At 43.0% G+C, this 17,759-nt stretch overlaps 2 protein-coding genes across 2 annotated transcripts; both read right to left on the bottom strand.

Annotated features, from left to right (window-relative positions):
* Positions 1-10,809: 10,809 nt before the first annotated feature.
* Positions 10,810-11,672, bottom strand: LOC149381624 (uncharacterized). The gene is made up of 3 exons (XM_089601403.1): positions 11,668-11,672; positions 11,277-11,498; positions 10,810-11,202 (listed from the first exon to the last, which is right to left on the bottom strand). Exons 1-3 carry the CDS (start codon positions 11,670-11,672, stop codon positions 11,025-11,027), a joined length of 405 nt encoding a protein of 134 aa, XP_089457529.1. The 3' UTR covers positions 10,810-11,024.
* A 1,479-nt stretch (positions 11,673-13,151) lies between these two features.
* On the bottom strand, positions 13,152-14,345 carry LOC149381623 (disease resistance protein RPP13-like). The gene has a single exon (XM_089601402.1). It carries the CDS (start codon positions 14,343-14,345, stop codon positions 13,152-13,154), a length of 1,194 nt encoding a protein of 397 aa, XP_089457528.1.
* Positions 14,346-17,759: the final 3,414 nt, after the last annotated feature.

Genomic DNA, 17,759 nt, shown 5'->3' with positions numbered 1-17,759 from the left:
TTTTTCCTCAAAGTGGAATCGGCGCCCGGGACGTCTCTTGGCTCTCTCCTTCCCCCTTCCAAGCCTGAGGCGAATCGGGCGGTGATCCGATCCGTTGAAGTCCAGGTTGAAGGCTTCGAAGTCCGGGAAAGTCTGCAACCACTCTTCGTTGGCACAGAAACGATCAAGTCGTTCTTGGATGAATCCCGGGGGGGCCACCCGTTGGCCCACGTGAATTTCTCTCCTCTATACCCCAAGTCCTCCAGCCCCGCTTCGTTAAGGGCCTCATGGAACTCACTCATATCACTCCAACTCCTCCGCGCTCCCCCCTCATTCTCTCCGTCGTACAAAATTTCGTTCCAGCCTCCTCCTACGAGCCACGGTAGTTTCCTGTTTCCATGGGCCCCAGCCAATCTCTTCAGCAGTTCCCACGAGAAATGTCGTTCGTCTGATTTTGGGTTCCCGTAAAACGCCATTCTTTCTCCTCTTTCCTAATGATAGTATCAATGTGCCCTATGGATGAAGAATGGACCGTAACCGAGACCCCCTCCGCCCATAGAAGCACCAAACCTCCGCTTCTTCCCCGACTATCAACAACAAATAAGCCATCCATTCCAAGGGCTGCCTTCTATCGCTTACACTGTGCGGATCTCAACCTCGTCTCAGACAGGAAAAGTACGTCGGGAAACTCATCACGGACGAGCCTCCCAAGGTCGCGGAATGCACCGGGGTTGCCCAGCCCCCGGGCATTCCAGCAGAGGAGATTCATAATGACCGCCGGGTCTGGCTCACCTCGCCAGTCCCCGCCGATCCCGAAGAGACACCGCCCTCCGATTCTTTTCTCACCAGTCTGTCCTCTTCCCTCCCCGTCTGACTTTCTTCTGACATAGTTGCCACCTCCTTCAGAACTCCCAGGCCGTGGAGGAGGCCTGTAGTTGGTTTATTCTCAGTCGTGCTATCAGTTTTTGTCGCCGGAGTTGACCTCTTTGTGAAGCTACGCCGCGCCGCCTTTTTAATCGACGTTTTCCTCCGGCTCTGAGGGTGTTCCCGGGTCCCTTCTTCTTCTACGACCTCGGGCTGAACCCCCAGTCGTCTCTTCTTGGCTCCAACGCCGTCATAGCTCTTCGACCAACAGATCTGATTCCCCCTCCCCCCAGATGGTTGTAGAGCCGCGGGATTACTCAGCTTCTCATAGTTTCTTTTTTCAGAAATAGGCTTTACTGGGTCTGTAGGGAGGGTTGGCCCATTTTTTTTTAGAACCATTGTCTTTGGGCTTGGGGGGCTGTGAGGCCGAAGCCCAATAAACCCAAGTTTCTCGAGAGTAGGATCCGAAAATTTGGGGCCCGCCACGTTGCCAGATGGGGCAATAAATACTGGGATATTAAATCTTTTTTCGGGACTTTTAAAACCAGCCTTCTCTCGCTCCAACTCCCCAGAAAGCTCATCATTGTTTCTCTTGGAGTTCTCGGGAACTTCCACAACTCCTGCAGTTCCCGATCTAATCTCGTTCCCGAAGCCGCCGGCTTGCTTAGGGTTCTGGTTTGAGGCCTCCTCCTCGAAACATGAGCGTCGTCCCACCTCTGCTCTCAGCCATGGTCCCAGCGGAGCATAGATATTCCCCGACGAGTCCTTGATTCTTACCACTGGCAGGTTGCAGGATTTTGTTCCGTGGCTTAGTCGGCCGCATCTTAGGCACACCATCGGGAGTTTCTCGTATTTGAAAGATATCCAAACAGGTTTACCTCCCACATGAATGAAACGGCCTGGGTTTATGGGGTGGTCCAACTTCACCTGAACTCGACAGCGAAAGAACTCGCCGAGGACCGACCGGTAGATGTTGTCCCATTTGAGGTCTACCACTTCCCCTGCAGACGCCGCCAACCTTCGGAGATTAGCCTCACTCCTGGCCTGAATTGGGACCCCGAAAATTCTGATCCAAAGTTTTACCGATGAGAACTGGCAATCCTCTCCAGCAGGAGGACCCCCCATTGAAGACACATGGGCCCTTATCTATCATCTTATTGCAGGCTTCCACCGACATGAATTCCAGTCCTACCATCATGTTTCCTTCAGTCTTCGCTAGCAATTTAATGCCCCAATCCTTCTCATTCCACCAAAGACGTTTAAGGATTGAGGATAGGAGTTTAATGGATCCAATCTTGGACGCCACTACCTACCCTACCGCCGCATTCCCGCAGAGGGAAGAGAGCTCCTTCCCGTCCGTCCCCTCTGCATCCATCCCCCAGTCTTCTTCGTCCATGTTGAGCCCCTCTGCAAGGTTCACCAAAAGATCAACCTCCTCATTGCTCATCTTACCAACTCCCGCCGGCTGCCCTCTCCCTTGTCCGTTAATACCGCCGTCAGAATCTATATGTCCAGTACTCTTCCACGAAAAGCAACAAAGGACAAGATAGATATGACAGAGATAGAATGTCCAGGAAAGTAGGCGTAAGAAAGTGTCTGAATAGACAGGTCCACTAAGGAAGGGCTCCACTAGAAACTAGAGAGCATTTTTTTGTTGTTATAATGTTATCCTTGCTTTGCCTTGGTGTTTTTTTTTTTTATGGTCATATAATTAAAAAAAATAAAATAACCAATGTTAAGTAGCTATTTAATACTATTTTTATATCAAGTAATATTTTTACTAACTGTTAAGCCGTTTTTTGGGTTTAACATTCGAGGACACGTGGCGTGCCTGGAATAGTCACGTGCCTAATATGGGGTCGGCCCAAATTACTTTTCGAGAGTCCAGTGGGCTCAAGGAAGTTCGGGACAAAGGCCAAAGCGTCCAGGAGCTTCAGAGGATCTCAGAATCATAAACAGGGAAACGATGCTTTGTCTTCTTTTTCGTCGGGAACGCGTTCTTCGTCTTCGATTCCTGGCCTGGAGGTCGAGCTCGCCTGGGGGGTCGAGCTCGTCTGGAGGGTCGAGCTCGTCTGGAGGTTGAGCTCGGCTGGAGGTTGAGCTCGCCTGGGGGTCGAACTCGGCTGGAGGTCGAGCTCGCCTGGAGATCGCCCCTGCTGGGAGAGTGAGCTCGCCTGGAAGGTTGAGCTCGCCTGGGGGTCAAGCTCGCCTGGGAGTCGATCCTGGCTGGAGGTCGAGCTCGTCTGGAGAGTCGAGCTCGCCTAGTGATCGCCCCTGCCTGGAGAGTGAGCTCGCCTGGAGGGTCGAGCTCGGCTGGAGGTCGAGCTCGCCTTGAGATCGCCCCTGCCTGGAGGGTGAGCTCGCCTGGAGGTCGCCCTGCCGGGAGGGAGCTCGCCTGGGGGGGTCGAGCTCGCCTGGAGGTCGCCCCTACCTGGGGTTTGAGCTCGCCTGGAAGGTCGAGCTCGGCTGAAGGTCGAGCTCGCCTGGAGATCGCCCCTGCTGGGGAGTGAGCTCGCCTGGGGGGTCGAGCTCGGCTGGAGGTCGAGCTCGCCTTGAGATCGCCCCTGCCTGGGGGTCGAGCTCGCCTTGAGGCCGCCCCTGCCTGGGGGGTCGAGCTCGCCTGGAGGCCGCCCCTGCCTGGGGGATGAGCTCGCATGGGGGGTCGAGCTCGGCTGGAGGTCGAGATCGCCTGGAGATCGCCCTTCCTGGAGGTTGAGCTCGCATGGGGGTCGAACTCGGCTGGAGGTCGAGCTCGCCTGGAGATCGCCCCTGCTGGGAGAGTGAGCTCGCCTGGAAGGTTGAGCTCGCCTGGGGGTCGAGCTCGCCTGGGGGTCGATCCTGGCTGGAGGTCGAGCTCGTCTGGAGAGTCGAGCTCGCCTAGTGATCGCCCCTGCCTGGAGAGTGAGCTCGCCTGGGGGGTCGAGCTCGGCTGGAGGTCGAGCTCGCCTTGAAATCGCCCCTGCCTGGGGGTGAGCTCGCCTGGTGGTCGCCCTGCCTGGAGGGAGCTCGCCTGGGGGGTCGAGCTCGACTGGAGGTCGCCCCTGCCTGGGGATTGAGCTCGCCTGGAAGGTTGAGCTCGGCTGAAGGTCGAGCTCGCCTGGAGATCGCCCCTGCTGGGGGTCGAGCTCGCCTTGGGGGCGTGACCGTGCTCCTCGTGAGCTGCCTACGTACCCGCCTTGCGGGATCAGGTCATGACGTAGTTCATGGGATTCTTGGTTCAGGCTCTATTCCTGAGTGGGGAGTGGAATCTTTTTGAGGTTTAGAGAGTTCTTGAGTTCGGAGTGAATCCTGGACCTTTTCCCCCTTTAGCTCGGCTGGAGTACTGAGTTTGGAGTCCTCTTGAGTTGGGAGAGTATTTGGCTGAGTGAATTCTGGGATTGAGAGTCTCTGGGGTTTTTGAGAGCTTTTGAGTTCGGGGGATTCTTTTTTTCGTTCTCCCTTTGAGTTGAGAATGAGTGGATTATTTATAGGAAAAGAAACCGGTGCTTGATGCTTGGTTGATGCTTGATTGAAGCTTGGTTGGCGCTTGGTTTTTGCTTGGTCGGTGCTTGATTGAAGCTTGGTTGGCGCTTGGTTTTTGCTTGATTGAAGCTTGGTTGAAGCTTGGTTTTTGCTTGGTTTGAAGCTTGGTTTTTGCTTGGTTGAAGCTTGGTTGGCGGCTTTGGTTGAAGCTTGGTTTTTGGCTTTGTTGAAGCTTGGTTTCTGGCTTTGGTTGAAGCTTGGTTGGCGGCTTTGGTTGAAGCTTGGTTTTTGGCTTTGTTGAAGCTTGGTTTCTGGCTTTGGTTGAAGCTTGGTTTTTGGCTTTGGTTGAAGCTCGGTTTTTGGCTTTGGTCATGCGTGTTTGACTTAAACTGTCATTTTATATTGTAACGTTGTTTTTGCGATTGAGGTGTCGTTTTTTACCATAAGAAAAAGACGGCATAACACTAATTTTAATTCTTTTCACGCTACTATTTATTTATGATTCCGGGAGCATATTTTAGCATGTTCGACTACATTAGAATAAGAAAAAATAAATAAATACAAATTACAAAAAATATATCTTAGCTCATGTAGATATTGTTCACCATCTTAATGCACAAGAACTGTTGGCAGAATCGTGCTAATAAATTATTGTTGGAATATGGAAAACCATTGTTTCTCATCCGAACGTGCAAGATCCTTTATAAGCAAATAATACACACACACACACACACACACACACACACACACACACACACGTGCAAGTATATATATATTATTCTGATATACTAAACTGAAATCCCAATACACCGTAACTTCTACGGTTTTGAGTGGGTCCCACAACTTTTATTTTCATTAATTGTTAATTAATATATTCTATAGATTATTTTATTTGTTAACTTAATATCTCTATTACACATTATACTAATGGATCTTACAATCTAAACTTTTTCTCACTAACATATTTCTTTGTTTATTTGCTATTTCTAAACTTCTGTTCTGTTTTAAATTTTATTTTATTAGGCTTATAACGGTTTTATTTTTTATTCAACCGCACCTTCTATTCGTTTGCTACACGAGGATTAATGGGACTATCTATTTATTTTCCCTCTCTGCATATACAAACCCACAGGTTTTGCCTAAATTTAATTCCAGTCTCTCTCAACCCCAAAAAATTAATCTAACCATAATCTATTTCCTTGAAACTTATAATAATTTAGTCACACACACATTAAAATCTAAAGTATATAGACACCATAACTCATACACAAAATGATACCATAAATTATTAAATGATCTTGCTCTAATCATTACACCTCTAACCAAAAAAAAGGAAGAGAAAAAGCAAACATTGTAACACATCCAAATTGTATAAGTCTATCAAAATAATCTCTCAAATATTTAAATAAATACTTAAATTTTACTCATGAACAAGAATGATTTTACTTATTATGTTATGTAATTTATTTATTCATGAATATAAGACAAAGTTTGCGAAGCAACAAAAATCAAAACACATATACATATTTTTGAAAAAGGAAAGAAATATGTTTTTTAAATGGCTAACTTTAGTAATTATTTTTTGGATAAATTACAAGAATACCCCCTGAATTCAAAGGTCGTTAACGAACTGCCCCCTGAACTCGAAATTTCCACAAAAACTATCTTGAACTATTGTTTTGCTGCGACGTTGCCCCTTCCGTCAAATTTATTGTAACTCTTTTAAAAATTTGGTGACGTGGATATCAAATGTGATTTAAAACATGTTTAATTATCAAGTTACTCTCAGTTATTATTATTAAAATCCATTGCTCCTCTTTCTCGATCGTGAGGACTTGGAACCCTTTGCTCGAGGACGAAATCGCCGGCCAGACCCGATACTAGCAGACGAGCGACAGGGCGAGAATCTGCAGAGTCGCCGGGTTCTTCACGAAGTACTTGTCCCATATCCTCTGGACGACCAACCCGTCGAAGACTCCTATTATTTCGTACCCAAAAGCCCTTCGAGTTGAGAACAAAATTTACCTGGCAAAGAGAAATAGTTGAATTCTTGAACACATTGTCGCCGACCAAAACATACATCCAAGAACACCAACCCAATTTCAGAAACGCCAAACCATGTCCAAAAAGAATAATAAACCCCTAATTTCAAATCAAATTTTCGGCTAAAACACGAAGAGATTTCAGAAATCAAACCTAACACACGAATTCACACAAAAACGAGCCAAACCCGAAGCCAAACACCACATAACCACGAAATCAAGCAATCAGAACCAAAATCCCTAAATCAATTTTTGAAAACCGAAACCCTAGAGGATGCAATTCAATTCATTCAGCTCATAAACCACCACCATGAAGAATCGGAGGAAGAGAACGAAGGTACATGGCTTACCGGCGAAGTTTTCCGGCGAGAATCTCTTTCTGTCGGCTGACCCACGACGCGCGCAACCACAGAGAGCGCGAGTCATCAACAAATGTAGATTTGCATGAACAAACTCTTTGTAGTTTGCTTAAAACGATATATTCGCAATCTTAGGGTCAAATGACTATTGACCTCAGTATGATTGTTAGAAGAATCTATGATGTCTGGTTATGAGGCATTGAGAGTTGGGGACTCTATAGTTCTTCTAGGTATCTTCCAAAGGTACTGAATTGACCAGTGCACTTCTAGAGACAATATAAGAACAAACCATTTAACCTCTTATGTCTCGAAGTCACTATGTATGAATTGCATCATGCTTACCTTAATCCTGAAATGAGACATGCCATTTCACACCTTAGTATTCTCATTTGAGAAAGTCAAAGTTCGGACTCACTATGTGATTCCGAACAAGGCCTATTGGTGAAGTACTAAGTTGTGAGTATGTCATGAGTAACTTTGTGAAGTTCTCATAGATATGGAATTCATGTACAAGATTGCTGAAATGCAATGTATGTCACCTCATGCTTTGTTCCTTGGAGTGTGAATAAATGAACTGGCCAGTGTCCAAATTGAGTCCTGACTCTTTTGGATGAAACAATGTGACTTGTTAGCTCCTCGTCAATACATTGTTTCTAACTTATTCACAAGCGACAAAGGAGTTGAGGAAATAACAGCTAGAAGGGTAAAATGGTAATTTAGTAAATCCCGATTAGCTGATGACATTCATGAAGGGTAGCATAGATAATATTCAGTGGATCCGCTCATCATAATTAGGTCGAATTCTTGAGTAGAAAATAAATTCATTTGAACCGAGAGATTTTCAGTGTCAGCTCTTTAGTGGAGTCAGTTGGCATTAAGCTAAACTTGGAAAAGGTTTGTGAACTTTTGAGTCCAAGTGTTTAGCTCAAGCTTTGTTCATTTGGGTCCATGAGGTCACTGTCACGAATCACATCGATAGGAATAGTTAAACTGGAAGCTAAGTCAAAACAAGAACGAAAATTGTCAAAAGGGTAATTTTGTCTTTTGAGACATATGATGAAATGAATGTCAATAAATTTTTTGACAAGTTCATTTGATGACTTAATGTCACTCGGCCATAACTTGATTATTGGGCCTCGTGAATTAATTTCATTTCATAAGAATTTTATTGAAAATTCTTAATGGGCCTTTTTCATGTTGTCATGAACAAGTGGAAAAGCTTCTAGAAGGCCTTTCTAGATAAGTTATAGGCGCCCAAATACCCAAGAAACAAGAGAGAATATTTTGTGCATAAATGTATGAAGATACTTGCCAAAAGAAAAAGAGGAAACAAATTTCCTCTAAGGGTAATAAGAGGTAGGCGCCCAACACAAGTAAGATGCAAGGCAAGGAACAAAAAAGGAAACAAATCCAAGGCTTAATGAAGTCCACCTTGACCGAGTGCATCATAGAGGAAAAGAGGAAATTGGCTCATGAATATGTGATATTCTATAGAAGAGGAAACTACCTTATTGAAGGTAAGACCTCTCCTATAAATAGGAGCCTCATTCTTCTCATTTTTCTCATTCCACATAAGTTAGAGATTGAGAGCTTCTCTCTCTAGAACTTGTGGTTGCCGCCCCTCTTCTCTCTCTCTCTAGTTTATTTTCGATTTTTCTTGTTTTGGCACCTAGGTCCTCACTCGACCTAGTGTTTAGCTCTGCGACTTCAAGACTCGTTCTTAAGTCGTAGTGTTTAAAAGTGCCCACTCACTGATTCCTTCTTTTCGAGTGATTTAGTGATAGAAACTTTCGTGGTTGCTCGAGGTGCCGAGGAAAGAAAGAGAGACGTGCTGCGAGGGGAGACGAGCGTTGCGAACTTTCCAAAAGCTTCTTCAAAATTCAAGCTTCAAGAAAGGTTAGTAAACTCTTAGCTCATATTGTTTTTTAATTACATGTACTTGCTTCTTTGTCTAGGTTAGTAAAAAACCGTTTTTACTTGAAAAGAAATTTTTTAAAATTCCGCCGCTTTGCGAAGCGTTTAATCTTTTTCTTAAACCCTAGATCAATTCCAACAATGAGCTCGTGCGACTGAGTGAGACGATTGAGTGAGACTTTGGCGGGACTAGATTGGATAGTCATTGATCATCTCCCCCTGACTAGCCGATCATGGAGTGAGGAGCTCGTTGGATAAGAGCTTGGTGATGAAGTGAAGAGCTCATTTGGTGAGAGCCCGAATGCGTCGTCCACTTCTAACAATCATTCTGTTCTCCCCCTGACTATCAGAAGTGGAGAAGAAAGATGATCTCTTGAGAGTGAAGACTTCTTAGTGGCGAGTTGTGAGCTCGATGTAGTGGGGGAATAACGTCCTGAGCCGAAATGACACCAAGTGGATATGTCACCGAAGTAAAGAGGTCACCAGAGTAAGGCTCGGTTAAGAGCTGATTTGGTGACGAGAATATTTGGTGATGAGAAGACTTGGTGGCGAGTGCTCGTTGCGGAGAGCTCGGCTTGATGATGGGAGCTCGGGGTGATGGGAGCTCGTTGTGGAGAGCTCGAGGTGGTGAGCTCGTTGCGGAGAGGTCGAGGTGGTGTGGTGAGCTCTATGAGAAGCTCTTCGTGAGGCAAGCACGTTGATGAGAACTCAATGTCTACAATGAGCTCGACTAGGAGAGTTCTCTGCGATGAGCTCAATGATGTGAGACACTTGCGGATGAGAGGCTGTCTGGAAAAAAATAGCCATTGATTTTTTTGAATTTGGAAGATATGGAAGTGTGAAAGAGCTTTTGACGTGAGCCGGGCAATATTCCTAACAATAACTACTTCTAGGAAATAGAGAACAATAAATATTACACAAAGAACAAGACATAGAAAATAGAATGAAAAATAATTGCAACACTTTTTCCAAGTGAGATGAGTTCCAATGAACCAGCTGATTCCAAGGTGGTGAGGTCAGTTCAGAGTGCGAGTTAGTGTTGACACGAGCTGGAGTGAAACCGAGCTGGAAGATGAGATGAGCACGAACTAATTTTCTACACTTTATGATTGAAATAATTGAGGTTTTGTGATCATAGCAGTGCTTGTTTTGATGAATTATTAAGTGCACATATCTCACTTTGAACAGGTTGAACGTAGCCATCATTGTTTATGTTCCATGTCTCACTGCTAGAAAATGTTTTTTTTTTTTTTTTTTTTTTTGGTACTAATTTTATAAAACATCAAATCTAATTACTATATACTTCTATAGTAGCAAGCAGAACAATGCCGAACTAGTACAACGTAATTTTGTGTGTGTGTGTGTGTGTGTGTGTGAGTGTGTTTTATTTTTTATTATTATTATTTTTTATAAATCTGTTTAGGATTTTACTATATGAAAAAATAGAATTATTAAATAATAACAAAAAAATTTAGTAACCATATACTACAGTTGTAAAGCATAGTTATTGTAATGAAATTTGACTACCATTACAAATCAGTCTAAAATAATTTGTAAGTATAAACTACCATTAAAAGTTGTAGTATAATAAGATTCATAAATCAAAACTACGGTTAAAAAAACTAGTCCATTAAAAATTTGACTACATTAGACTATATGGGGAAGAATTATGATATTCAGACTTCGAAAAAGAAAATAATAGTCTTTTGTGAATCAGTCACACTAGAAGAGACTCAATACACAGGACCACATATATGCGTAAATTTATTTCACATTATTACATGTTTTAATAATTGAATCACACCATGAAGTTACTCTAAGTAGGTATCACTGATCAATGACGGGGTAAAGATAAGCATTAACACGAGAAACTTCTTAACTCCCTCTTAGCTAATGTCGCCCTTTGGAGACCAAATTGATGCATTCCGTCCTTTTGTAAGGACTTCAGGTACAGGTCAAAGCCATTTCAGACATTTGTACTAATATATGTATTTTTTATTTTCATATTGACCGATGCAAACTGCAATTCTGAAGCAAAATGATCCAACATTACAAGAAAAGTGTGAACATAATGGTGTTCGACTACGAATTGGACTAATGCTAATATACTACAAGAAAAGAATAAATCAAACCATATATATGTCCTTACCAGTCTTTAACTATTATGGCAGTGCTATAATCACACTTTATACATCACTTTTTAGCTGCGATTCTAAAGCAAAATGATTCAACCCCATTCACAAGTGTTATAGTGATATTATATTGATCACCAACCAACGAACGAATTTTAACCAACCAATCACAAAAGAGCTTTTGCATAGTTTTGGTTTAAGAAATGGTTTTGTTATTACAAATTTCTAAATGTTTTTATATACTTGTAAAAATAGACCGAAATTCATCTCTGTCAACGCCAACTTTTCGTGTTGTTGTCTCTCTCCCCGGAGTTGGTGGCTTCGACGGAAACCACCTCGCCGGCGACGCGGAGCATGTGATGCATCTGCTGATCCAGCTCTCTCAGCTTCTCCACAGCAGCGTCCACGCGTCGGTACTCCTCTTTCAAAGCTTTGATGCCAAGCTTCAGCCTGAAAAAAGGACAGTCAGATTCAGAGTACTCTTCAACTAACAATTGAAAGTAATAGCCAAGGAAAAAGCTCACATTTCCTCGTTCAAATCATTGATGGCTTCCAATCTGTCTATAGCAGGAATCACGACCCTGGTTCCCCAATCGACTGCCAATTTCCTCAAACTGCGACAATTCTTTTGCAACTTGTCTGGCGTGATATCTCCGGAATCCACGCAGAAAGACAGGCTTGCCAACTTGAGATTTCTGATTTTCAGAGCGGATTGGTGCTGTGTTCTTGTCCGAGCTCCAAAAGTCCTTGCAATAATCAAATCGAAATCCTCAATTTATAAAAAAAAAAAAAAAAAAAAAAAAAAAAGTAACAGTTAACGTAAATCACTATCCAGTACAGTTTATCAAATGTCCTTTATTTTAAGGCATTGAGAATAATCATGTCGATTTGATTTAACATATCAAAGAATCATACACCATATCTGTAGAAATAAAGAGTAAAGAGTCGGAAATGAGAGAGAGTGTTCCGAGACTTTGAATGTTATATCTTATATATTGATATGAACTTGTATCACCTATTTATACATATGGTGGATACATTAGTATAGACTAGATATATGAGAGTAATAAATACATGTAATAATAATGCTTAGGAAATAGAAAATAATAAATATTACACAGAGAACAAGACATAGAAAATATGATGACAAATAAATGCAACACTTTTCCCATGTGAGATGGGTTCCAAGACGTGAGGGTTCCCGAGACACGCCTGTCAGGAGGAAATGCGAAGTGACGAGGTGAAGCCCAGCTTAGGTGAAGTGATCACGAGGTGAAGCACAGCTTAGGCGAAGTGGTGAGGTGAAGCTTAGGCGAGGTGACGAAGTGACAAGTGAGGGCGAACTGATGAGCTAGATTTCAACAATCCTATATTCCTAGGACATCGCGCAGGTCTTTCGTTGTGATGGTGATGATGAAGCTGATTATCACGAGAAATTATAGACCGAACAAAAGGTGCAAAATACTGAAATGGGAAACAAAAATTCAAACCTATCTCCGTAAACATGACATCATCTAACCCCTAGAGTTATAGGCATTGCTTCCTCCTACCATGTTATCCGGTATTCTAGCCGACCCTCCTCCGTGGCTCACTCCCTTATTTCATTGATGAGTAGGTACCATCTCAATTTGTACATGTAGAATATCAAAAAAGAATGTAAAAAAATAATACTACTAACTGATCAAATTGATCAGGTTTATAAAGTAAAATAAGAGCATTTTACAAGAACTTGCCTATGCCTCTTTACGGTGGAATTTATCCATTTACCATTCTTGTTTACGTAGAGTATCTGCCAATTTTAAAGCTCCGATCGCATATATAACTTCTTTTTAAGTATTGTTTGCAAAATCAAAACAAATATATTATCAAAACAACGATGCTTCGTATAAAAAAAAAGTTAATAAAATTTCATTTGCAACAATTTACGAGTTGAAGCAGTGTCCTGCGAAAAAAATCATGTCTGCTAATTCGTGTTGTCTTCTATTAGTTTTTGGACTTCCTCATAAAATTTGTCTACACTAAAAAAACAAGATTTATTAGTATCTATTGTTTTGGCAGTGGATTTCCAACGACTTCAAGTAATACTCATCCTGAAGTTGTAAAGTCCAGCTGGAGCGTGAATAATGTTCCCATTAGCTTTCCGATCGATTCGAATAGGTCGAGTGAGACCAGGTTTCTTCGGACAAACTCGCCCATGTATTCCTTGGCGACCTCTTCCGAGGTTTTGTCTCCATTGGCCTTCACAAAACCTTCTGCGATCCACAACCGGTAAAGTCGTTCGTCAGCAATTGAATAATCCTCCGGATATAGACAAATGTACATGAGACACGGTCTCAAGGAATGAGGCAGATCATCATAGCTGAGGGAAAGGATTTTGTGAACTCGGGTCAGCTCAGAGCTCATTCTGATCTTGGAATTAAGATCACAAATACTTTTTCCCATTCAAAGGCTGTCTTCTCTTTCGTTGCCAATAACCCAGCAATGGCTGAGATAACAAGAGGCAGACCTTGGCATTTACTAACAATCTCCATGGAAGCTTTCAACAGCTTATCGGGGCAACTGCCTTGAAATTCAGTCCAAAAAGCCTTTTTGCAGAACAGCTCGAAAGCCGGCGTTTGAGGCCACGGTCTGATTTGTAGAACGAGATCTTTAGGCAAATTTTTACAGTGATCTGGGATCGAACTGTTTCGGGTCGTGATCACAATTCTGCTCCCATCGTTGTTGCGAGGCAGAGCAAGCTTTATATCGTCCCAAAAGCTCTCTTCCCACACATCATCGAAAACAATGGCGTACCTCTTTGTTCGCAGATGGCTCCTGAAACTTCTGATCAGGTCTTCCACCGTGTTTGCTTCCCGTGGTTCCACGTGTAGCTTCTCCATCAGCGTTTCCAGAATCTTCTTCGGGTCGTACGGTTGAGACACTGTGACCCACGCGTGGGCAGATTCGAAGTGTCCCATCTCAGCTCCGCTGTCAAACACATTCTTGGCGAGAGTAGTCTTCCCAACACCGCCTTCGCCCACAAGTGATATTACCACAAATTCCGACGGACCTTTCACTAGCTTGTGGATGAGCTCCTCCCTCACAGACTCGATTCCGACGACCTCATCATCCTCCACGAAGAGCGACTCCAACCGAGGGTCAATGTGCTCTTTGCCGGCCCATCCCCGACTCGTCCCAGCCCAATCCAACAGTCTCAGCCCATATCCCACACCCCGGGCTTTGATATCGTGCAACGATTGCTTTATGACCTCAATCTCCAACGCAATCTTGCGACGGGGTTTCAGAAATTTGACTCGGCCGATATAACGTGTGATCCCTTTCAGGTGGTTGAGTTCGGTGAACTTGTAACGATAGTTGTCAATGAGGTCTTCAATGCGATCGGATTGCACGCGGATCTGATTGACCCACGCTTTAACGGGGTGACTCGTCTCTCCTCTCTCAGACTTGGCTTCACCATCTTTTAGCAGAGGCTGGATTATCTCCAGCTCCTCTTTTAAGCTCTCAACCTCCTCATAGATTCCTTTCAATGATTTTACTTCATCGATCAGCAAATCTGCCAGTATCTCGATCACAGGAACCAAGAACGCTTCCATTGTTTTCGATCAATTAGAAAACAAACTTCGTCTGTCTTTCAAATCTCTTGCCATTGTTGAGCATTCACTTGCCAGTTGCCACTACTATCTTAAACAAAACTCCATCGCAAATTTATGTGCACGACGACTAGCTTGCCATGTTCTGGGTCAAATATTTGACTGGCTGTCTAGTATATCAACTTGGCATTGATTTTTGCATAGCAACAGTCACCAAAACAAGAATTCCTCGCCAACTGTTGTCTACAACGACTGGTTTGTGGGTCGCTAATTAATTACTGGCTGGTTAGCCTATCGACGGCCTTCTATTCTCCTTTTTAATGAAATTGTTTTCCTTGGTCTTTGGGGCTTGACGGACTTATGAGCAAACTTCTCATTTCAATCTTGGACCAGAAATTTTATTGGGCCAGCCCAACAAACAGTTCCTTCCCCTTTTGCCCAAAAACCGAAAAGACGAAAGGCAGCGACCCATTCTGAGATATTCTCCGTCGTCTACTGCGGCGACGTACTCGTCCTCGAAGAGTAAGGGAAAGCCTTCGAAGCCCAATCCGGTTAAAGTCCGCCGCTCACGCCGTCCCGCCTTCGGTGACGGCGACGCCTCTCTCGACGTCGGTCCTGAAGGCCGCGCTCTGCTCACCGCCGTCAACGACGATTTCACTCACTTCAACTTTTAAGTAATGAATGCCCTAATCAACCACTCTAAGTTGTCCAAGTTTTAGAATTTTGCAGGCTTTTGTTTCTCTGTTGCTTTTTCCTTTTGAGGAAAGAGGAATTGGACGGTGTTTCACCTGAGGGGCTTCCGCCGGGGATGGTGGTGGAGTTCGACGACTCCATTGAGCTCCGCTGTGTTCGAGTGATTTTTGGCAATCTCATTTCCCCCAATTTATGAACTTGTTTGTGTTGGTTGAATGAAAAAGAAGAGGAACTTTGGTTTACAGAAGGAATTCTTGTGCCTACAAAACTTCGATTCATGTTACAAAACTCAATGTCTCTTTTCAGCCTAAGCCTAAGTGCCTAACTAGTTTCGTAGCGGCCTATGATTTATTTATGACATGATAAATAATAATTTTGAATAAAATTTATCGCTTGGAGTATATAAAGAGAAATTTCATTTTCTAGACTAAAAAACTATGAAAATATCACCATTAGACCCGTTACTTAAAAAATATCCAAAATTGGACTTTTAGACACATTTCGGACAAAAATACCCTTACAAGACCATATAACACTACTAAAAAAAAATTCATTCTCTACTTCTCTCATTCTCTCTCATTCTCTATCATTTTTTCATCATTTCGCGTGTCCAATTGGTGTAATTCCTTCAAAATGGGTAAGTATGCTTCTCCATTCATCTTTTATTGCTTTAGTCATATAGCTTGTATAGAAAAAATAAAGTTGGTAGATGTAGGTAAAAGTTTCCGGAATTTAACGTTATTTCCGATGAATTCCGACCTTTTCGGATGAAAATCATGTAAAAATTCCGATGAAATTTAAGCCACAATTTCCGACAATTTCCGACACTTTCCGACACATTCCGACAAGACCAAATTTCCGATGGTTTCCGACCGTTTCCGACCGATTCCGACCGGTTCCGACCAATTCTGATGAGTTTGGAAAAAATCAAAGTTTAATGCATTTTTTTTTTATATTTCTTGCAGTTTTATTGATGGTTAACGGCACGTGGGAGAGAAATGGACACTTATACGTGTTCAAAAACGCGAGAACATTTCCGCTTGAAGTTTCGAAAGAGACAACCTACATGGAGTTAGTCGACAAGGTGTACAAGAGAGTCGATATAGACAGATCAAAGTATGACTTAAAGTTTGAAGTTCCATATGAGGCTAGTAATATGCCAATTGAGCCTGCTTTGTTGAAGGACGATATGGACGTTAAGTATTATACGAAGAATAAAAGTCGTAGAAGTTATGCACTTTGTGTAACTTTGGTATCGAAAGAAGTCAAGGCGTTAACTCCCAAAAAAAAAGATAAAGGGAAAAATGTCATGAACGAAGAATTGTCTCGTGTTGAACTCAACAAGAGACAACATAATCTTATTACAAATGATCGAGATGATAATCATGTGTGCAACAGTCGAATAGATGACCGAGACGATGAAGTATACAAGCGTGATAGATATGACTACCACAACAACGATCTGGATGATGACGACAAGTTTGACCTAGATGATGGAAACAACTGTGACAAAGGAACAGAATTTGAAGAGTTCGTGAACACTGAAGAATATGAAGATTTTGTAAAACATTTTACAGTACCATCGGGACAGGGTGAACCATCGAGACACGGTGAACAATCACGTAACCCTCATAAAATTGTACCACCAACAGATTGCGTGCCTTATTCATGGAAAGCCCCTGAGTTCACAACCGATGATTTTGTCAAGGAAGAACATAATGACGATCCAAGTCGGTTGCCAAATTCTTCGACAGGTATTAAGAATGAGATGTACTTATATTCTTAAATGAAAAATGTAATGTTATATGTATTATAACCATTGAATGCAATAGGTAGCACAGAAGAAATGTACCTTGGGAATGAGTTTGAGTCCAAGAAGCAGATGAAGCAAGAGATTCATGTTTTTGCTCTAAAAAATAATTTCGAGTTTAGAGTGAAATCCTCTTCGAGAAGTAGATGGTATGTCATATGCAAAAATGAGATGTGCACTTGGAAGCTGAGGGGTGTTGTGCAGTGGTCTGAAATGTGGCAGATTACGTCGTACGAGAGTAGACATTCTTGTGCGCGTGTGGTTCGAACAGAAGGACATAGAGGAGCTGCACCATGGGTTATTGGTCACGTCTTTAAAGATAAGTACAATATTAGCTCTATGGCTGAGTATTCGGCACATAACGTAAGAGAGGAAGTCAAGACAAGAAGGGGTGTTGACATATCGTACTTGAAAGCTTGGAGAACCAGGGAGAAAGCAATTTCATACGTAAGGGGTACGCCAAAAGAATCTTATCAGAAGTTAGCATCTTGGCTATACATGTTGGAGCAGAAGAACCCTGGGACTCTGACTGCGTTTGTGAAAGATGGCGATAGATTCAAGTACGCGTTCTTTTCTATTGGGGCGTGTCGTAGAGGATTCAAGTCTTGTCGACCGGTGATATCACTAGACGGTTCATTTTTTAAGACAAAATACGGTGGACAGTTGTTATGCACAATTGCGATGGATGCTAATTCACAATTATATCCACTTGCATTCGGGGTAGTAGATAGCGAGTGTCATGCTTCGTGGATTTGGTTTTTGAGAAAGTTGAGAGAAGCTATCGGTGAAGACGTTGAAGAGTTGGTGTTCATATCCGATCGACATGTTAGCATCATACATGGCGTCGAAGTGGTGTTTCCCGGTATCCCTCATGGAGCATGCTTCCATCATCTCAAACTAAATGTCCAACACAA

This window comes from Urtica dioica, chromosome 11 (genome assembly GCF_054948205.1).
Source record: "Urtica dioica subsp. dioica isolate 48M chromosome 11, U.dioica_male_clone48M_v1_H2, whole genome shotgun sequence".
NCBI lineage: Eukaryota > Viridiplantae > Streptophyta > Magnoliopsida > Rosales > Urticaceae > Urtica > Urtica dioica.
The sequence above is the reverse complement of the archived record's forward strand: the minus strand, read 5'-3'. Positions and strand labels throughout refer to the sequence as shown.